The sequence below is a fragment of the Cornus florida genome, unplaced genomic scaffold (assembly GCF_030987335.1).
Source record: "Cornus florida cultivar Cherokee Brave unplaced genomic scaffold, ASM3098733v1 CherokeeBrave_3.0.0_Hap2_Chr05, whole genome shotgun sequence".
In the NCBI taxonomy this organism is placed as follows: Eukaryota; Viridiplantae; Streptophyta; class Magnoliopsida; order Cornales; family Cornaceae; genus Cornus; species Cornus florida.
The window spans coordinates 98459795-98483160 of NW_026775575.1; the positions used below are offsets into that span (position 1 = coordinate 98459795).

A 23366-nucleotide genomic window follows, 5' to 3' on the forward strand; every position below is an offset into this window, starting at 1 on the left:
TAAATTAAAAATTTTAATTTAATAATTTCCTAGCATGATCTCTAAGCTCTATAATTATTTAAATAATATAAACAATTAATTTATGGATTCAAAGGGGAAAAGTAGATAATAACTTGTCTTTTTGGATTTAAAATAAATCTGCCGGTTGCGCATAGTCGGGTAAATTCCCTACACCGGTCCAAGCTCCTTTCTTTCTCTCTCTTCCTTTCCACACTCTTACAATGGCTCACTAGAATTTATAATTTGTGTTTAACTCCCTTTCCTTCCTTCTAAGGTAGGCTAGCTAATTTATATACAAATTATATAATATAAATATTACAAATATCTAATTTTTGTATTTAATTAACCACATTCCCAACCATATGGCTTTAAGTCTACCCATACACATTAATGAAATCCTATCATAATCTCTAATTTCATCATGACATTGTGATTTAATACTATTATTATTATTATAACTATTATTATTATTATTACTAATATTATTATTAATAAACTTTTATAATTATTATTATTATTATATTATTATTATTATTATTATTAAACTATTATAATTATTATTATTATTATTATTATTATTACATAAGAATACATTATATCATTATAATACTTTATAACACAAATATAATACTTTAATTAACTAATAATGATTAATATAAACATAACCAACAAATAAAATTATTAATAATAATACATGCATAATTAAATGAATAAATTTACTATTTTAACATATACAATTAATTTACATGCACCATTAAATGAACTTAATATAATAATGTAGCATGCACAATAATAAGTAAAGAAATCCTCACATAAATGAATTTAAATAAACTAAACTCTTTAATAAAATATGGGGTATTACATTCTCCCCCCCTAATAAAGGAATTTCGTCCCCGAAATTCACTACATACCTGTATTAAAGAGCTCTGGATACTTGGCACGGATAATATCTTCCCGTTCCCAAGTAGACTCTGTAGCACTATGATGACTCCACTGTACACGTACTAATGGAATAGTTTTCGTGCGCAGTATCTGATTCCTACGATCGAGAATACAATAAGGTTGTTCCAAATAGGTTGCATCGGGTTGCAACTCAATTTCACCCACATCAATGTGTTGATATCGATCTTCTTCCCGTAGAAATTTTCGCAACATAGATACATGAAAAACATTATGTACCCTATGAAGATTATCTGGTAGAGCCAGACGATAAGCTACTGCCCCAATCCGATCTGTAATCATAAAAGGACCCACAAACCGAGGCGATAACTTACCATTTGACCCAAACCGCATTACTCCCTTCATAGGAGAAACCTTAAGCAAAACCTGATCACCAACCTTAAACTCCAAAGCACGAGTTCGACGGTCAGCATAACTTTTCTGTCTGTTTTGGGCTGTACGCATCCGATCCCTAATGATAGCGATCTTTTCTGACGTGTCCTTAATAAATTCAAGACCCAAAAAGTTGTTCTCACCAACTCCAAGCCAACAGACAGGAGACCTACACGGTCTACCGTACAAAGCCTCAAATGGTGCCATACCAATAGTTTTCTGATAACTATTGTTATAAGCAAACTCTGACAGCGGCAAATATTCCTCCCAATTGCCCTTAAAATCAAGAACACATGCCCGCAACATGTCTTCTAAAATCTGATTAACTCGTTCAGTCTGTCCATCTGTTTGAGGATGATAAGCAGTGCTAAGATAAAGTTCTGTACCCAAAGCTTGCTGAAAGCTCCTCCAAAATCCTGATACAAACTTCGGATCTCTATCTGATACGATGGATAATGGTACGCCATGAAGTTTCACCATTTCTGCAATATAAAGCTTAGCATACTGTTCTGACGTAAAGTTTGAACGAACAGGCAGAAAATGAGCGGACTTGGTCAATCTATCAACAATGACCCAAATAGAGTTGTGATTATGCTGTGAAGTAGGTAATCCCTCTATGAAGTCCATGGAAATGCTCTCCCATTTCCACTCTAGTATGGGAAGTGGCTGTAACGATCCTGGCGGTCTCTGATGATCAATCTTAATCATCTGACATGTGCTACATTTAAAGACAAAGATAGCTATATCTCTTTTCATGCCGGCCCACCAAAACTGGCGTTTCATGTCCTGATACATCTTGTCTCCCCCTGGATGTACAGACAACTAAGAAGTGTGTGTCTCTCTCATCACAATATTTCTCAAATTGTCAGCTGAAGGCACAATTAAACGTCCCTTATACCTCAATCCTCCATCAGTCCCTATAGAATAAAAAGGAACATCTCCGGAGGCTAACTCCGAAACCCGATCAATACACTGTTGATCTGAAAGTTGCGCTTGAATGACCTGATGAATGATAGAAGGAGTTACTACCACACATGCCATAAAAGCGTCTGCTAACTCATCAATAGTCTTCAAAGCATCCCACTCTGTTGCAAACAAAGCTGAAAGGCTGACATAGGGTCGGCGGCTGAGTGCGTCTGCTACAACATTCGCTTTCCCTGGATGATACTGAATAGAGAAATGATAGTCTTTCACGAACTCCAACCATCTGCGCTGTCTCATATTCAGTTCCCTCTGTGTGAACAAATACTGTAGACTTTTATGATCGCTAAACAATCGAAAAGTCTCCCCCAAAAGATAATGCCTCCAAATACGCAAGGCAAAAACCACTGCTGCGAGCTCTAGATCGTGAGTCGGGTAATTAAGCTCATGAGGCTTAAGCTTCCTAGACCCATAAGAAACTGGTCGCTCTTCTTGCATCAACACACAACCCAAACCCTTCAGAGAAGCATCGGTAAATACTAAATACTCGATTCCACTCTGAGGTGTGGCTAAGACAGGTGCAGAAGTTAACTTACTCTTCAATTCAGCAAAAGCAGTCTGACAAGAATCATCCCATACAAATGGTACATTCTTCTTAGTCAGATGAGTAAGTGGACCCGCAATTTTGGAAAATCCCTGGATGAACCTGCGATAATACCCCGCCAATCCCAGAAAACTGCGAATTTCTGTCGGTGAGGTAGGCTGTCCCCACTCTATAACGGCCGCAACCTTGGCTGGATCTACTGCTAACCCTTCTTCTGACACTACATGACCCAGAAATTTGACCTCTTTCTGCCAAAATTCACACTTCTCAAACTTCGCAAACAACTGATGTTCTCGAAGTGTCTGCAATACTGTGCGTAAATGTCTGCATGGTCCTTCTCCGACTTAGAGTAAACCAGAATATCATCAATGAAAACAATGACAAACTGATCTAAGTATTCTCTGAATACTCTATTCATCAAGTCCATAAAGACAGCTGGAGCGTTCGTTAAACAGAAAGGCATAACACAAAACTCATAAGATCCGTACCTTGTGAGAAATGCTGTCTTTGGAACATCTTGTTCTCTGACTCGTAGCTGATGATAACCAGACCACAAATCGATCTTTGAGAAGTAAGTAGCTCCCTTCAACTGATCAAACAGGTGATCAATTCTGGGCAACGGGTACTTGTTGCGAATAGTGACCTTGTTCAGTTCTCTGTAATCAATACAAAGACGAAGAGATCCATCCTTTTTCTTTACAAACAGTACTGGTGCTCCCCATGGTGTAGTACTCCTGCGAATAAATCCCTGGCTGAGCAACTGCTGAATTTGATCCTTCAACTCTCGCATCTCCACTGGTGCCATTCTGTACGGCGCCTTAGTAATAGGCGTAGTGCCTGGAGCTAAATCAATAACGAAGTCTATCTCTCGACTCGGTGGCAAGCCTGGAATTTCCTGGAATACATCCTGGAATTCCTGTACTACCGGGATGCTGTCAAGAGATACCACAGTCGCTTCCTGTGAGTCCTCCTCAAGAACGAATAAATAAGTGCTAGGCCCTCTATCAGGTTGTGGTACAACAAGAAGATACATCTCCTGTCCTGGTATAGAAAATACAATAGACTTTTCGTAACAGTTAACCTGAGTATGGTACTGAGATAACCAGTCCATCCCAAGTATAACATCATACGAATGCATATCTGACACTAACAAATTTGCAAGAAATCGAAACCGGCCCATATCTATAAGGATATCACCGCTACACTCTCGTAAAATTGCGCCAACTCCTAATGGTGTATAAATATTAAGAGGTTGGTCACATAATGAGTCGTCATACCAGATAAGACAACAAAAGATCTAGACACAAAAGAATGTGATGCATCAGTGTCAAACAGTATACGAGCAGTTCTACCATGTATAGAAAACATACCCTCAATAGCCTGAGGAGCCTGCGCATTATGTGGCATGAAGTTATAAACTCTGCCATGATGCAACTGCTGTGGAGGTTGTCCCGGAGGAAATGGTGGTGCTGGAAGTGCCGGAAAATTCTGAACTTGCCCACGTGGCATCGGTGGGGCCGGTAGAGGTAACGGCTGATTAGGTCTCGGCTGCCCATACTGTCCCTGCTTAGCTTTGGGACACATCTTGGCCGGATGCCCAATCTCTCTACAGTGATAACAACGTCCCGTAAAAGGACCTGCCTGCCTTCTCTGTTGATTTCCCGACCATTGTTCCTGTCCGGTCTGAGGTACCCCACCTTGTCTACCTTGATTAGGGACTCCATCCCTCTGCACATCTGGGTTTCCTTTGTTTTTCTTCCAAGGTTGATGTCCTTGAAATCTGCCCCGATCATTGGACTTGGTACCACTGCTGCTTCCTTTCTCCACTGTCTGGTAGTCTCGGTTAGCCCGCTTATCTCCCTTGGACTTCCGGTAATCACTCCTCATCTGGCAGTGCTGTAAGGCGGCATTAACCACCTGGATATAAGTAGTATATGCAGGACTACCTATGATCACCACTTTAATCGGCCATATCAACCCCTTCACAAAGCGGTCTCGCTTCTTTTCTTCCGTATTGACCTCCTCTGGTGCAAATAATGACAAATTAATGAACTTCTGTTCATACTCAGCCACAGTCATATCCTCCTGTTGCAGATCCAGAAATTCAGTCTTCATCGCTGATCTTACTGACATAGGAAAATACTTGTCGTCAAAGCGAGTCTGAAATTCAGCATAAGTCAATCTGGTCCTCTCTTCGACAGTAGCAATAGACTCCCACCACTGCAATGCATTGCCTATCAGCATAAACGTAGCTAGCATCTATTTCTGCACTTCGGTACAGATTACCATCCGAAGATGACGCTCGCTCTCCTGTTTCCACTGATATGCTAACAGGACATCTGTGGACCCTGCAAATGTTGGTGGATTCCCTCTGATAAATGAGTGACGAGTTTTGTCCCATGACATTGGCTGTGCCACTGGTTCAGGAACAGGTACTATCGGAGGAGGTTGCTGGTTTCGTAGAGCAGATGCTACTCCTGCTGCTACAGCTCGTGCAATGATATCAGCAACTTGAAGGGAAAATTCCTGATTCTCATTTTGAGTTGGGGAAATACTGCGATGACGGTTCGCATTCCTTGTCCCACGCCGAGACATCCTTCTTTTGAATTCAGAAAAATCTAACGTCAGTACATTATAATGGACCGACTAAAAGAATACAAAGAACCCTAATACTTAGGCTCTAATTATCAGAATACACAACGCGGAAGTATAGTAATCACAAATCCCTAAGACACTCGAACCTGGAATGCTCTGATACCAACTGTAACACCCCCACATTTTCCACACATAAGTTGATCAGGCTTATACACGAAAAACGAGGGATATCAAAAACAATTGGCAATATACAAGCATGGAATACAAAATGATGAAAATAAAAGAATTTAGACCAGAAAGAAACAGTAAATAATACAACATCCATCCATCCTTTATTTAAATACAGTCCTCCATTACAACTTGGAAATCCTATGTCAAGGATCCCTAAATATAAACCTGAGAGTTCGACGTCAAAAGTAAATAAAAACTGAAACTGAAGTAATACGTAAAACTTCTACCCTGAACTGGATCGTAAGAGTAGATGAGTTCGGATGGTGGTCCCACACTGCTAACCTCAACCTTGGAACGGGTACTGACCGTATCCTGAAATAACAACAATGGTGGGTCAACCCCACGAGCAAGTCCTCTCTACTATGACCCAAATCAGAGAATCAAATAAATTAATCATTATGAATCGTTTGAGTACTATATCTGTATACATCCTAAGGGAACTATCCCATGTATAACATGACCTCAACCAGAATAGACGGTGATCACTTAGACTCACACTAGGTGGTTAAGTGTCGCCTTTCCCCACCCGGGAAATCAGCTATTATAAATGGTGCACGGTACCGACAACACAGACTATAACGAACTACACAGTGATAACACCTCGCAAAGTACTGATGAATATGCTGAGCATATAAGTTAGGCAACACATGCCAGCAATATTAATAAATATACTGAGTATGTTAATTAGGCAACACATGCCAATACTATTAAACCACATACCCCGACAGCCACACATCTGTCTATCGCAACGAATGCATAAGGTATAAATGAGTCTAAACTTATTAGCCAGCTCACATGGTTCTATATAGCAACACATCCATATAATATAAATGGGACATAATTTAAACAGTCCATTTATTTCCTGAAATGCACACAGCATAATAATCATGGTTGATATATGATTAACAGTATAAATATCCCATAATATATATTGGATAATTTATATGACTAAAACATGGCATTATTTAATTTAACAGTAATGTTTGATTCCATTTAGTAAGATATTAACACTATTTATATTTAACAATGTCATTAAATAAATCACATTAATATCCGTACCGTAAACGAGCCAATAGATGCTTAGAAGAGATTAATTGGCCATAAGAATAATTAACGGGTATTAAAATAATAATTTCGTGGCCCGTTAAACCCGTAAATACCAACACAGTACCTAAAAATCCACGTTTAAGGTTCTGGAATTTACAAAACAGGCCCTAGGGGTATTCTGGTAATTTCCAGCAGCTGTAGGGGTCCCTCACGCACCCCCACGCGCCTCCCAGAGCTTCCCACACGCGCCTCCACTATTCCCACACGCGCACGCGCTTACGCGCGCCTTCACGCGCGTCTAGAACCTCCCACGCGCGCGCACGCGCTGCCACGCGCGCTCTAATGCATCCTGATGACGCGGCGTGTGCTGGTTGGTCGGTTGTACCGTTTCTATGTGGGCGCGCTACACTGGATTGATCCACCTACCTTCCCTCCATCCAACGCTCACGGATCCGGGTGTACCGCGGTAACATGGACCGCGATGCACCGGATCAATCAGACTCTACCAATGGCCAGGATGCACGCGCGCACTAACCTACCATGCGCCGCATCACACCGGATCACTCCGGTCATCTTCTTCACTGCCGGTGGCCGGAAACCTCGCCGGAGGCTCGCCGAAAATTGCAGAAACTTACCGGAAAATTCTAGAAAATTCAAAAAAAATCCCAAAGGCCATAATAATTATTTTTAGCTATATTTTGATTACATAGGCCATAAAATAATTGTTGACCACCTTTAATAATTAAAATTTCCTTTCTTTAATAAATTAAAAATTTTAATTTAATAATTTCCTAGCATGATCTCTAAGCTCTATAATTATTTAAATAATCTAAACAATTAATTTATGGATTCAAAGGGGAAAAGTAGATAATAACTTGCCTTTTTGGATTTAAAATAAATCCGCCGGTTGCGCGTAGTCGGGTAAATTCCCTACACCGGTCCAAGCTCCTTTCTTTCTCTCTCTTCCTTTCCACACTCTTACAATGGCTCACTAGAATTTATAATTTGTGTTTAACTCCCTTTCCTTCCTTCTAAGGTAGGCTAGCTAATTTATATACAAATTATATAATATAAATATTACAAATATCTAATTTTTGTATTTAATTAACCACATTCCCAACCATATGGCTTTAAGTCTACCCATACACATTAATGAAATCCTATCTTAATCTCTAATTTCATCATGACATTGTGATTTAATACTATTATTATTATTATACCTATTATTATTATTATTACTAATATTATTATTAATAAACTTTTATAATTATTATTATTATTATTATTATTAAACTATTATAATTATTATTATTATTATTATTATTACATAAGAATACATTATATCATTATAATACTTTATAACACAAATATAATACTTTAATTAACTAATAATGATTAATATAAACATAACCAACAAATAAAATTATTAATAATAATACATGCATAATTAAATGAATAAATTTACTATTTTAACATACACAATTAATTTACATGCACCATTAAATGAACTTAATATAATAATGTAGCATGCACAATAATAAGTAAAGAAATCCTCACATAAATGAATTTAAATAAACTAAACTCTTTAATAAAATACGGGGTATTACATAACTCAATAACATAATCGATCTCGCGATTAGGTGGCAACCCTGGAATCTCCTGAAATACATCCGGAAAGTCCTACACAATCGGTATGCGATCCAATAACACAGTAACCTCCTCCTCCGGTTCCTCCTCCACATGGAATAAATAGGTGCTACCGCCCCCCTTATAACGTGGCATAGTTACAACTTACATATCCTGACCAGGTATGGTGAACACAATAGACCTATCAAAACAATTAACTTGGGCATAGTAGTGAGATAACCAATCCATCCCAAGTATCACATCATAAGTGTGCATGTCCAGGACCAATAGATTGGCTAGAAATCTGAGTCTGTCAATATCTAGTGTCACAGGCCCATCACTCTCATGTAAAATGGCAATATTGCCTAACAGTGTACAAACATCCTAAGGTCTATTGCATACGTGTGTCACCACCCAATCCATGAAAATCCCCTATTTTCGAATACTCCATAGAGCAAAACACGTAAGGTTAAATGAAAAGCTCCGCTATCGTCCCATTTTAGATTAGCATTCTATCCTGGGACGTCCTCATTCCAAACCAAACCTACCATAATGATTTACATAAGTTCTCTCACAAACTCTTGGTAACCATCATATCTCAACATAATATCCCACAAGCAAATATCTGTTTGCTTGAACAAAATCAATCACTCCACTGGGATAGACATTTATGAGCCCAACATACACATTCTAATATAGTTGCATAAAATCATCTATGTATAAACCACAAAAATGCTATCGCAAAACACAGTAAAGATAGCCAAAACTTACTAGTTCACTTTATTAAGAATTTTTCCAAACCATAAACTGTTAAGCGAATAATCGTAAAATATTCTTTAACATAATCCGAGTGTACGTGACTAAATCCGTACTACATTCTTACTAATACCTCCTCCACTACTAGTAATTATAAGTACTCTTAAAAGAGCAGTCATCCCTGAACTCTGGTGCCCTCCATCTTGGATGCTCCGATATCTCTTCCATCCTGATCTTCTTCGGGGTCTTCCTCTCCGCTTGGCTCAGCTTCGAGCACCACCGAAGTTGTGTTAGGTCCACAGTATGGTCGCCAATCCCGCACACAAGAAACCATCCTTGACTTGTACTCTAAAGCAAAACCTAATGGAATTAATTCCTTGGTCTCCAATTCCACCTTCTTGGTCGGCCTTCGTAGGGGAATCATTGGAGTAACTTTCCTTGGACTTGGGCCCTTCTTTGCTTTCATCGCGGCCCTCATCCTCTTCCTAGTGCCAAACATTCTGAAATTTTAGAATAAACTTGACATTAGTACTTTCGAAACGAACCGTAAAGGAATACAATGAATCCTAAACTTAAGCTCTAATCAAAAGAAAACGCTACGCGGAAATCTTAATACGAAACATCCTAAAGACACTTGAACCTGAAGTGCTCTGATACCAACTGTGATACCCCTCGGATCCGAGACACGGTTTGATCAGGCCCAGGCCCAAACCCGAGGGATATCAAACAATTAAATCGAACATAGAATAGAAAATTAAGAATTTAAATAAAGAAAACCAAAAGAAATATAAATAAAATCCTCCAACGATAAATAATATTAATTCAATCCTCTAAAACCTTAAAGGTTACAACTTGGGAATCCAAATAGTGAACCCCTAAAGAAAATCTCAACTGAACTGGAACTGAAGACATCAAACTAGAATCATCGAGAGAAGTCCTACATACGTAGATGAATGAGAGACTGTCCTCGATAAGCACGATCAAGCTCTAAAGCTGGAACCGTCCTGCACCTGAAAAGAATAATAGAAGAGTGGGTCAGGCCCACAAGCAAGTTCTAATCTAACTGTAATCCATACAGTGACCCGATACGCAGATACACCGTAGACACCTCACAATATCTATCTAGTCCATACATATAAATATATCCACACTAAGGGACATTCACTAGTCTATAATAGGGGTCTCAACGTGAATAGAAGGCAACATGCGAAAACGCACCCAAAAATGGGCATGAGTACCTAGACCTAACAGGGTACACCTCAACCTATTATAACCAGCTACGCATCCACTGCATATACGCACCCTAACCAACGAGTCTGAGACTCAAGCTCATTTCGTGGTACCATAAACATATATATAAAGTCCGTCCAAAACCAGGGTATGTAGTTCAAATATTTATTGAACTGGCATACAATAAACAAACTAGTTAGTCTCTCAACTTATTCAGTTGATATGACTTAGCTACCATCCATTAATCCACGAAGCCATTCAACTTAGTCGCAGTTGATCTGACTTAGTCATAATTAGGATTCAATATTTTTCAATCCATCCTTTAATCCATTAGGGTAGGTTTAAGCGTTTTGAGCTAAACCGTCCACAATATGTCACCGTCCCATACCGGTGCATACAATCCTCCATATCCATGTAAATTACAAAACATAAATATTAAGCTAGTAATTTACAGTCTAAAACCAATATCCAAATCATTGCAGAAAAGTGTTTAAAGTTTCAGCAATTTAAATCCAAGAATTAAACCATGTAATTGCTGGAAACAGTTTAATAATTCACAACTAGCATCCAGAGCAGGCATAGATTAAATCTAATATATCAATGACTCTATCATGCATTTAAAATGAATTCTATAATCATATTATAGTCCAATAAATTACTAAATTAATTTAAGCAACTTAGTTCTTTCTATCCGATAATAACGTACTAAGTTGTACACTGGTATTCTATTTTATCTTTTAAAACAAAGCCATGCACTATGCTACAAGTCCAATTTGTTAATTAAAAGACTTCACCATGCATTTAAAACAAGTTTTATAAACACATTAAATCCCATTTAATTGCTGTAATTTAATTAAGCAATTATCTTGTCTTCCATCCGTTAATAGCATAGAACATTAATTAACTGTATACTGTTAATCCCGACAATTTAAAAGGAAGGTCAGGCCCAATGAAGCAATTGACATAACTAAACCCAAACAATTGGTTTGTATCATCATCAATAGCCTCACGACAAATGACACAAATGGATGCCAGTTGCAAAATGATCCAACATAGTTACAAGCACAAGCATGCCTAGTTGCAAAAAAAATAAAAAATAAAACAAAATAAAATTGCAAGTCCAGCAATTAAACTGAACATAACACATTGATACTAGATGATAAAACATTCCTAAATTGAAAATTACAAACTCAATCCTCAACTTTATCCCCTGAACCAAACCAGATCACTTGATCCAAAATGAATGAACACTCTTATGGTAAACAACATCCTCAATCTTCATCTTTAAGAAAATTGTAATGTTTATGATTATATATATAGATATATATTGTGGTGGAAAAAATTTTTTAAAAAGGTTAGATTTTTTTTGTGGGACCCACTTCCCACTTATTTTTCTAAAAGGTCAAGAGGCCACTTTGTGGCCTCATTTTATCTCTCTCACTCCCGGCAGTTTCTCTTCCCTCTTAGTTTCTTTTTTTTCTTTTTCTTTCAATTAAGCTTTCAAAGCTTAATTTCTTCCACACCATTTGGAATTTGATAGCACTTCCTTCGGCAAAGTTGGAGAGCTCGTTGAGGCCATCATTTTGATGGGAGCAACTCACCATTTGGCCAAGCCTAGGGATTTTGAATTTAGGGCTTGAATTTGGGGATTTTGGGGGTTTTCACTTCTATTAAGGTGGGGGTTTTCACTTCTAAGCTACAATTTCTTTTCCCTCTGTGAGTTTTTTTTTATAGAAATTGTAAAATTGTTTACTAGATTATGAGTATTAATTTATGGTTATTGAAATTATATGTAAATGAAGTATGATGAGGTGTTTTTATGTGTTGTATGTGCTAAGTTACATGTCTAATAAAATTATGATGAAATATAAATGTTTAGTTGAATTACCTATATGCTCCATTTACTTGTAATACTATATTTGTTGAGAATAAGAACACGACTTGGTGTGGAAAGATTTATTTTTAAACATGCTGCATGATGTTAATGAAATGGGTATATTCTTATGTTGACATTGGATAACATGTGACATTTCATGCATTTATTATTGGGCATGAAATGGGAAAAAGTTGTTTAATGAAATAATAAATAAAAAAAAATTGATTTGGGAAAGGATTTTGAAATGAGGTTTGTGAAAACCGGACGCCTAAGAGACGCCTAGTGGTCCGTGGTGTTAATGTGATCTAAAGAGAAATAGAGAAAGACTATAGTGTGGTTGAGCTACCTAGGCCAAACGACGCCATGGAGGTACCATGTGGTCGGGAAAGCTAGCCAATCCTTCCCTCGTGACGCCATAGAGGTGTTATGAGTCGGGTCGCATTAACGGTTTGGAACGGTGAAAAGGAATTGATTTGGAAAATGGGAAACGACATTGGCATGTCATTTCATTACATTGGCATACATTGTAAACATATGGTTTGATGACTTGCTTTATAGTTTTTGATGATATTGTTGTCGTCGTTGTATTTTTCCCCCGATTGACATAATCGCGTTTACTTTTACCCTATGTTTTGTGTGGATTCACGGGGTCATTAAGAAGTATGTCTTAGACACCTCCTCCTGAGTTTATGCTCACCCCATTATTTTAACATTTTTTAGGTTTGGAGAAAGAAGGGGTGGGCGACAACCCATCACAAATTAAGACTGGACTATAACTCTTATTTTGTTGTCTTTTGTATAGAAACATAATCATGTACCTTTTATAAAATTTAAGTATAACTTGTATAATGTTGTAATGGTAGAATTTGTGTAAATAAATATATATCATGGACTGTAACTTAATGTAATTAAAGTGATTCCTTGTTTGGATGAGATGGAGGAATGGGACATTTTATATTTATGCGTTGATTTTAGGGTTGTTGTATATTATTGCATTGTGCGTTGGGACAGGATAGATTAGTTTTGAGGCCAAGTGAGGCCATTATATTTTATATGGATTTTAGCAGGTCGTAGTAAGACTTTTTCTGTAGAGGTCATGCTCAAATTTTTTTTCATTTTTTTTTTTTTTTTTTTGGGTCGTTACAAAAATTGAACTGAATAAAATTCATTGAATCAAGATGACTAAATGTGAGAGCATAGTTAGATGTACCAAATCAAAGCAATCAAAAAGAGGGATATATTTCCTTTTAAATAAGATCAAATAGAAAAAATGCTAACATACCATAATATCATGTAACGAGTTACCTCTGCAAAGTTCAAAATTTTATATGAAACAATAAGAACACATATCTATAAACAATAAGAACACAGTACATGACCAAACAATCTAACATACCAATCAATGGGTTAGGATACTCAAATTGAATATTTCTACATTCTCATAACTAAAGTTATAACCATAAAGTACTGTGAGTTTGATCCATTCAATGGTTTAGGATATGGGGAGGAAGAAATCAAAAAAATAATTGACACATTCCAATCCAGTAAAAAATTTCAAAAAATACCTAGAAAAAAATTTAATCGGAAGCAAAATCTTTTAAATACAAACAAGGCAAGACCAATTTTGAAGTGGTGATGACAAATTTGTATTTTATTAAGTCCTGAAAATGTCAAAGGTAGATAATAGGAATCACCAACAGAACATATAAGGTTTATTTGTCAAAAATAAAAGTCTGAACAAGCTATCATATTCACTCCTAATACACATCAATGTGCCAAACAAAGGGAGCTATCATATTCACTCCTAGTACACATCAATGTGCCAAACAAAGGGAGAGAGAAGCACTTAGAATAAACTCAACCAAAAAAAAGTGATGCCCGCTATAATGAATTTAGATATTTAGAATCAATTTTCCAAAGAGAGAAAAGATTCAATACTAAACAAAAAGGGATCTAACCAAATTTGTCATTTAAAAAGTGGTGTAAACAGAAAAAAGTCATTTTGACAACATAGAACAAAACACTAGTTTAAGTTTCATTCTCCAGAATAGCAAGAGGACCACAACAATTATGTAGAAAGATCAAATAAAAATTGCTCATCAAATTAACAGGGAAAAAAAAAAAAGAACTTTGAGTCCAAGATTGAACAAATAGAAAATAACAGAGACTGGAAATCAAAAGCCAATAAACGATGAAAATTAATTTAAAAAATAAAAAATAATAAAAAAATAAAAAAGAAAATATTCTAATTCACATTCAACAGAGAACTCAAATATGAATAATCAGATACCAATATCAAGAGAGATTGGGGAGAGTTCAAATCCTTAATGGGTTTTCAGTGTCGTTTGTTATCTAACCCTAATTAAATAAGATTAGAAACAGTTGAAATTGTAGATAATCAAACCAAATTGAAAGTGTTAACAACCAAAGTAAATAATCAAACCTCAACCCAACACAATCAAATCCAACAGGTCAAATAATCAACCCTTAACCAAATCACACAAAATCGGAAGTGTAAACAACCACAGAAAATCCAACACAACCAAAGAAAATCATCAACCCTCAACCCGAATCGGAAGTGTGAACAACCACAGAATATCAATGAATCTGTGAGAGAGTTTTACCCGAACGAAGAGAGACAATCGTAGAAGCGCAGATCGACCATCATTAGACGAGCTTCAAGAAACTGAAAGATGGGTTGAAAAGAGACTGTAACCAAGAAATCTGAGAGAAAATGCTTGAAGAGAAATTGTAAGGAGGGCTTGTACGGCTGAGGTTATAAACGAGAAGGGTTCCGTCATTTTTTTTAAGCGAACAAAGTGTTCTCCGTGTTTTCCCTCAACTGAGAATAGGTTTTAGAAAATTCAAAAAACAGCCTAAAGTTGTTCTCTAAAAACCTCAACTCATTTATCTCAGTTTTTCAAGAACAGAACCAAGTAGACCAATTTAGGAGTTTTCAGTTTTTTGCAACTATGAAACCATAAAACTGTTTTGGGAGAATCAATCCAAGCAGGGGCTTACAATTTTTGGAAATCAAAGAAGAGTGCATATTTGCAAAATTCTGGTGGTAAAACTTGGGCTATAGTTGAATATGGCCTACAAAAGATAAAACTGTAGATGGTAAAGAAGTCAAAGTCTTAAAAGATCATTTTGTTTTTACTGCTATTGAAACTGAACGTAATGATGCTAATGGCAAAACTTTATATACAATTATTAATTAAGTGTAGTACTAAATTTTTTTGGTCCGTAAGACGCATGTGATGATGATCACTGCTTAGTATTTCTCTGTTTAATTTATTTGTTGATTGATTGGTTTTATTGCCAAACCCAATTGAATTCATCTGTTTGGTTTTAAACCGGTTTAGGTTTGGGCATTAGGAATGAGCCAAGCCAATCACCCTCAAATTAGGTCTAGACTCTATGGAGAGAGAGAAACTCCCGTGTGTGAGAACTGTTAACTAACCACCATTGATATATGTCCTATTCAACCATAAAGTAGGCTGACCTATGAAGCACGGACACTTTTCTTAGGAGCTCCGTACCAGTGTCGGATACTTTTCGGACACCAACACCCGTGTCCGAGGCTCGGACACGTATCCGACACTTCTGTAAAGTGTCCAAATATTATTTTTTATTGGACACACGTGTCCGAGGCTCGGACACACGGTCCGACACTTTTGTGAGACAAAATTTATTTTCTCTTACTCCTCTCTCAGTCTCTCCTCTTCTTCAATTATCTCTCTTCATAAACAAGATATATATATATATAAAAGTTACATGAACAAAATTTTGTGAAAGACTAAAAGTATATATGTTTATTCATATACATATTTAGTTCATTATAGCTATATCTCTTCTGCACATCTTCGTTTAGAATTTGGATCAACTTTATTTTTCATTTATTTTCTGTTTTATCTTGTCTATATTTTTCTTATAACAGAGATAAAATTATTGAAATTAATTCTGTTCTTTGTTGTTGTTTTATTTATCTGTACAAGATTCTAGTAATTATATTTTGAATATATAATTATATATATATATAATTTTATAGGCGTATCCTCGCCGTGTCCGTGTCCTATTTTTTTGAAATTTGTCGTGTCGCCGTATCCATGTCGTGTCGTACCCGTATCCTGTATCCGTGTCCGTGTCCGTGTCCGTGCTTCATAGAGGCTGACTAATATATATAATATGAAAAATGATTATAGCTGTTTCTATTAATGATTAATGTGTCATATATATATATATATATATATATATATATATATATATATATATATTGGTTTTTGCGAGTTAAGAATGTGTATATTGGCGATGAACACATAATTTTATTAGGTAAATAAAATATTTCAAATTATACATTTTAAATTATAGAAACTCTAAAAATTATTACTTAATAAAATTCAAATAAAATATTTATTAAAATTCTAACACGAAAAACATTTCAAATTATATAATTCAAATTATAGAAACTCTAAAAATTATTACCTAATAAAATTCAAATAAAATATAAAAATCATTATCTAATAATATTCAAATAAAATGTTTATTAAAACTCAAACACGAAATACATTTCAATTTATATATTTCAAATTATAGAAACTCTAAAAATTATTATCTAATAAAATTCAAATAAAATATTTATTAAAACTCTAACACGAAACATATTTCAAATTACCTAGTAAAATTCATAAAAATTAATTTAAAGAGTTTAATTCAAATTACAAATTACGTAATAAAATTCATTTTTCGTGTCCCACATTGGTTTTGAGTTATAAAGAATTACATATAAAACTATAGACCTAAAGAAATATTAATAATACGAAATATATTTCAAATTATAGAAACTCTAAAAATTATTAACTAATAAAATTCAAATAAAATATAAAAATTATTACCTAATAAAATTTAAATAAAATATTTATTAAAACTCTAACACGAAATATATTTCAAATTACCTAATAAAATTTATAAAAATTAATTTAAAGAGTTTAATTCAAATTACAAATTACTTAATAAAATTTATTTTTCTTGTCCCACGTTAGTTTTGAGTTATAAATGATTACCTAGAAGCTTCTTATAAAACTATAGACCTAAAAAAATATTAATCACACATTTATCGGCCTTTTGGCTAACCTTTCTCGGCCTTTTAGTTAAGATCAAGTGTAGTACTAAATTTTTTTAGATCCGGTCAACTAAAGTAGCTTACTACTTTAGCGATCCTAACATTTCCTTGGTGTTGCACTACTACCAAGTTTTGGTGCACCCTTCAAATCAAAGTGTACCTAATAAAATTCATTTTTCTTGTTTCACATCGGTTTTGAGTTATAAAGGATTACATGGAAGCCTATTATAAAATTATAGACCTAAAAATATATTAATCACACATTTCTCGCCCTTTTAACTAACCTTTCTTGCCCTTTTCTATAACCTTTCTCGACATTTTAAATTAGATCAAGTGTAATACTAAATTTAACCTTTTAAATCACCCTCAAATTAGGTATAGACTTTGAGAGAGTGAAACTTTCATGTGTGAGAACTGTTAGCTAACGACCACCATTGATGCGTGTGCATATATATACATAGCAATCCTATTCAACCATAAAGTAGGCTGACTAATATATATATAATACCAAAAATGATTACAGCTTCCATCCGTTTCTATTAATGATTGATGTGTGTATATATAGGTTTTTGGGAGTTAAGAATGTGTATATTGGTGATGAACACATACTTTTATTAGGCAAATAAAATATTTTAAATTATATATTTTAAATTATAAAAACTCTAAAAATTATTACCTAATAAAATTCAAATAAAATATAAAAATTATTACCTAATAAAATTCAAATAAAATATTTATTAAAACTCTAACACGAAATACATTTCAAATTATATAATTCAAATTATAAAAATTCTAAAAATTATTACCTAATAAAATTCAAATAAAATATTTATTAAAACTCTAACACGAAATACATTTCAATTTATATATTTCAAATTATAGAACCTCTAAAAATTATTACCTAATAAAATTCAAATAAAATATTTATTAAAACTTTAACACGAAATATATTTCAAATTACCTAATAAAATTCATAAAAATTAATTTAAAGAGTTTAATTCAAATTACAAATTACGTCATAAAATTCATTTTTCTTGTCCTACATTGGTTTTGAGTTATAAAGGATTACATATAAATTTATAGACCTAAAGAAATATTAATAACACAAAATATATTTCAAATTATAGAAACTCTAAAAATTATTAACTAAAAAAATTCAAATAAAATATAAAAATTATTACCTAATAAAATTCAAATAAAATATTTATTAAAACTCTAACACAAAATATATTTCAAATTACTTAATAAAATTTATAAAAATTAATTTAAAGAATTTAATTTAAATTACAAATTACCTAATAAAATTCATTTTTCTTGTCCCACATTGGTTTTGAGTTATAAAGGATTACATCGAAGCCTCTTATAAAACTATAGACCTAAAGAAATATTAATCACACCTTTCTCGACCTTTTGGCTAAGATCAAGTGTAGTACTAAATGTTTTTTGGTCCGGTCAACTAGAGTAGCTTACTCCTTTAGTGGTCCTAACATTTCCTTGGTGTTGCACTACTACCAAGTTTTGGTGCACCCTTCAAACCAAGTGTACCTAATAAAATTAATTTTTCTTGTCCCACATCGGTTTTGAGTTATAAAGGATTACATGGAAACATCTTATAAAACTATAAACCTAAAGAAATGTTAATCACACATTTCTCGAAACCTTTCTCAGCATTTTGACTAAGATCAAGTGTAGTACTAAATTTAACATTTCTCGGCCTTTGGGCTAACCTTTCTCAGCCTTTTAGATAAGATCAAGTATAGTAATAAATTTTTTTAATATAAAAAAAAATTACCTAAAATTTATTTAAAAAGTTTAATTCAAATTACAAATTATCTAATAAAATTCATAAAAATTTATTTAGAGAGTTTAATTCAAAGTACAAATTACCAATATATTTTAAATTATAAAAACTCTAAAAATTATTACCTAGCTAATAAAATTCAAATAAAATATTTATTAAAACTCTAACACGAAATATATTTCAAATTATATATAGACCTAAAGAAATATTAATCACACTTTTCTCGGCCTCTTGGCTAAGATCAAGTGTAGTACTAAATTTTTTTGGATCCGGTCAACTAGAGTAGTTTGCTACTTTAGTGATCTTAGCATCTCCTTGGTGTTGCACTACTACGAGGTTTTGGTGCACCCTCCAAATCAAAGTGTACCTAATAAAATTCGTTTTTCTTGTCCCACATCGGTTTTGAATTATAAAGGATTACATGAGAACCTCTTATAAAATTATAGACCTAAAGGAATATTAATCATACATTTCTCGGCCTTTAGGCTAAAATCAAGTGTAGTACTAAATTTAACTTTTTTTATGGATAATTATCATAACATAACCGGGCCCGGCTCGGTTATGATTATGTCATTATCAGGAGAGGACATAAATGTGCAAAGAGTTTAAGTATTTAAATATTTATTTATTTATTTATATAAAAAAAATATTTATTAATTGATATGAAAAGACTCTATAAAACTCTAAAATCTATCTAATAAAATTTAAATTAACCTATTTATCTATTTATTATTATGAATTTTTTAATAAACGAAAATCTAATTAGACAAGAATTATTAATATAAAAATTATTTATTAATTGAATATATTGGTAATTTTGTTGTTAGATAATTTTCTAATTAAATACTGCATACAAATGCACATCATCTTTACGTGAAACCAAATAAACTGAAACTAAGCCAAGGCATCCAGCAGCATGAAATTAGCACGGCCATTGAATATATTGGCCGGTAATTTTGTTGTTAGATAATTTTCTAATTAGATACTTACATATAAATGCACATCATCTTTACGTGAAAGCAAAATAACTGAAACTAAGTTTAATAACTGGAAATAATTAATTAACATGTTCACCCTAGGATTTGGTTTCACATGTGGTATAAAATTTTAATACCGTGTAATGTTTGGGGTCTTAGGCTTATGTTCAAAACTCTTCAACCTCTAACTCTCTAACCCCACTAACCATTGCCAAGTAAAAAAATATCTATTAAAATTAAACATACCTAGTCGATTACATAACAAGTACAAAAATTATCAAAATACTCTAAAAAAAAATTATAAAAAAAATTCTATGTACAATATCTATCATACTACACACTGCCCATACGGTATGTGAATGGATGGATAATGGGTGCATGGTGTGCCTTATATGCGAATACATTAATAGAACGGTGAAAAACTCTATATATAGGCGTGCGCGTTGTAGTAATAGAGAGATATATACATAATGATTTTGTATTTGTAAATGTTTGCACCTTTGCGAAGGAAGTGAATAGTTTTCTAAATCCATATTTCTTTAACCATCCATTTTATTCTCTCTCTTATCTTCAATCTCAACAGACTTTCTTCTACAAGAAAGCCAGTAGCAGAATCCTAAAATTTTCACTACTCAAGCTCCTCTTGCCTCCTTCTAAATTTTCTCAAATCAAGATGGGACCAATTGCTTTGTGCATTGGAGCTCTGCTTATTATAAGCCTTACACATTGGGTTTACCGTTGGAGGAATCCAAGATGCAATGGAAAACTCCCTCCAGGTTCAATGGGCTTGCCTCTCCTCGGCGAGACTCTTCAGTTCTTTGCACGAAACACTTCCTTCGACATTTCTCCCTTCATTAAAAAGAGGATGGAAAGGTAATATTATGAAGTACAGGCAACCAAACAAACATGTTAAAAGAGTATAGAACTCAGACATGGAAAGAAAGTTACAATAATATTTATCAGCATCCTCATCTTTTCTTCTTATAATGTAACTTTTTGGCTATTACTTTTCAGATATGGGCCAATATTCCGAACCAGTTTGGTGGGACAACCACTAATTGTATCCACAGACCCGGATCTCAATTACTTCATTTTTCAACAAGAGGGGCAACTGTTCCAGAGCTGGTATCCAGAAACCTTCACGGAGATCTTTGGACGACAGAATGCAAGTACCTTGCATGGGTTTATGTATAAATACGTCAAGAGCATGGTGCTGAATCTATTTGGTCATGAAAGCCTGAAAAAAATGATTCCTGAAATTGAACTGGCCGTGTGTACAAACTTAAAGAGGTGGTCGAGTCAGCACACTGTTGAATTAAAGGATGGAACTGCGAGTGTAAGCCTACGCTATCTGATCCATGTCTTCTATTCAGATTAGAAATTCACCAACATTTCATCATTACGACGAGTCTGCTAATAATTGTGTGTTTACAGATGATATTTGATCTGACTGCAAACAAACTGATCAGTTACGATCCAGAGAAGTACACATCAGAAAATCTGCTGAATAACTTCGTTGCTTTCATACAGGGATTAATCTCCTTCCCTTTAAATATTCCTGGAACTTCTTACCACAAATGTCTACAGGTATATCAAAACCTCACACACTAAATCATTCTATTTTAAATTATTATGCATCTGGAAAACCTGGTCCACCATTGGTTTTTAATCTTATGAGTTTCTTCAGGGAAGGAAGAAGGCAATGAGGATGCTGAAGGACATGCTTGAGGAGAGACGAGCAAATCCTAGGAAGCACCAAGTTGATTTCTTTGACTATGTCCTTGAAGAGCTTGTGAAAGAGAATACAATCCTTACAGAAGCAATAGCTCTGGATTTAATGTTTGTGCTACTGTTTGCCAGCTTTGAGACAACTTCCCTTGCTCTAACTTTAGCCACCAAATTTCTTTCGGACCATCCTTTGGTGTTGAAGGAATTAACAGTCAGTAAAATTAACGCCGCTTACACTATGACAACTTTTATTAATTATGTCGTTCACATCCTATCTTATTACTAAAACTGACATGCTCAAAATGTTACCTGCAGGAGGAACATGAGGCAATTCTAAGAAGACGAGAAAATGTAGGCTCTGGACTTACATGGGAAGAATACAAATCAATGACGTTTACATTTCAGGTGGGTCGACAAGAAGTCTTTTTTAAACTCTTGAAAGGCTGAAAGCTATAAAAGAATTAATTCTATGGATATTTTTCTAATTCTAACTGTCATTAAAAGTGCAGTTTATTAATGAAACAATTAGGCTGGCCAATATAGCTCCAGGGATTTTCAGAAAAGCACTAAGAGAAATCAAGTTTAAGGGTATGTATTCACAATTGATAAGCCAATTTCTTATCAAAAAAAAAATAGACAATTAATCACAATTACTTTAACATACCTTAATATGAAATTCGGATTGGTGCAGGCTATACCATTCCAGCTGATTGGGCGATTATGGTTTGTCCTCCGGCTGTACACTTAAACCCTGACAAATATAAGGATCCCCTTAACTTCAATCCATGGAGATGGAAGGTAATTAAGTAGAGTATTGCAAAATGACTCGCTCTTTAATTAATCTTAAGCTGCTAATAAAAAACTTATTTTGGGCCATGCTTAAATCTATTGTTCGTTCTTTTAAATTCTCATATTGTATAATAAATGATGGCTTGCACACAGGGAATGGAACTGAATGTTGCATCTAAACAATTCATGGCCTTTGGAGGGGGCATGAGATTTTGTGTGGGAGCAGATTTCTCTAAGGTGCAAATGGCTGTATTTCTCCACCACTTGGTTACAAAATACAGGTAAGTGCATCAATATCTATTCATATATTGATTGTATAAGCAACTTTGTATGAGAGAGAAGGAGAAGCTAACCTATTTTACATCTGAAATGGTCAGGTGGCAAGCAATCAGAGGAGGAGACATTGTCCGGACTCCGGGTTTACAATTTCCAAATGGCTTTCATATTCAGATCTCTGAGAAGAATAAGCAACAGGAAACAAAATCCAACTCTATTTTACCAAACCCGGATTATGCACAGGCAACTCACTTGTATGGCTGATGCAAAACACCAAGAGGTTCCAACATTCCATGCTTGTACTTGTAACACGACCACGGGACATCAGCTCAGCTTTCTTCCATTGCCAACGCCACTGTTTGGGATGTTCTTCATAATCATAATTTTAATTTTAATTTAGCAGACTTTTGCTTACTATTTTTCATTCTTGCTGCTAGTGGTCTTGTTATTAGGTT

The 23366-nt window shown here is 34.4% G+C and overlaps 2 protein-coding genes and 3 pseudogenes across 5 annotated transcripts; 4 read left to right on the forward strand and 1 right to left on the reverse strand.

The window, feature by feature from the left end:
• Window positions 1-5751: 5751 nt before the first annotated feature.
• LOC132307865 (uncharacterized) lies at window positions 5752-15415 on the reverse strand. 4 transcript variants are annotated; one of them, XR_009482334.1, is made up of 3 exons: window positions 14843-15323; window positions 10058-10122; window positions 9122-9612 (listed from the first exon to the last, which is right to left on the reverse strand). XR_009482334.1 is itself a non-coding variant. In XM_059805740.1 (3 exons), the coding sequence occupies exons 1-3, from the start codon at window positions 14884-14886 to the stop codon at window positions 9288-9290; spliced, it is 438 nt and encodes a 145-aa protein (XP_059661723.1). In that variant the 5' UTR covers window positions 14887-15396; the 3' UTR covers window positions 9122-9287. The 4 variants fall into 4 exon arrangements, 2 of the variants coding, with proteins under 2 accessions (XP_059661723.1, XP_059661724.1); XM_059805740.1 differs by having other exon boundaries at window positions 10054-10122; window positions 14843-15396; XR_009482333.1 differs by lacking the exons at window positions 9122-9612; window positions 10058-10122 and adding an exon at window positions 5752-5995 and having other exon boundaries at window positions 14843-15415.
• Window positions 15416-17348: 1933 nt separating this feature from the next.
• LOC132310532 (U2 spliceosomal RNA) lies at window positions 17349-17486 on the forward strand (annotated as a pseudogene).
• A 1247-nt stretch (window positions 17487-18733) lies between these two features.
• Window positions 18734-18872, forward strand: LOC132310530 (U2 spliceosomal RNA; annotated as a pseudogene).
• Window positions 18873-19355: 483 nt separating this feature from the next.
• On the forward strand, window positions 19356-19494 carry LOC132310528 (U2 spliceosomal RNA; annotated as a pseudogene).
• Window positions 19495-20598: 1104 nt separating this feature from the next.
• LOC132307866 (cytochrome P450 87A3-like) lies at window positions 20599-23175 on the forward strand. Its single transcript, XM_059805742.1, has 9 exons — window positions 20599-20991; window positions 21133-21454; window positions 21553-21705; window positions 21806-22057; window positions 22162-22251; window positions 22356-22434; window positions 22538-22644; window positions 22789-22916; window positions 23013-23175. Exons 1-9 carry the CDS (start codon window positions 20792-20794, stop codon window positions 23173-23175), a joined length of 1494 nt encoding a protein of 497 aa, XP_059661725.1. The 5' UTR covers window positions 20599-20791.
• The last annotated feature ends 191 nt before the right edge of the window (window positions 23176-23366 follow it).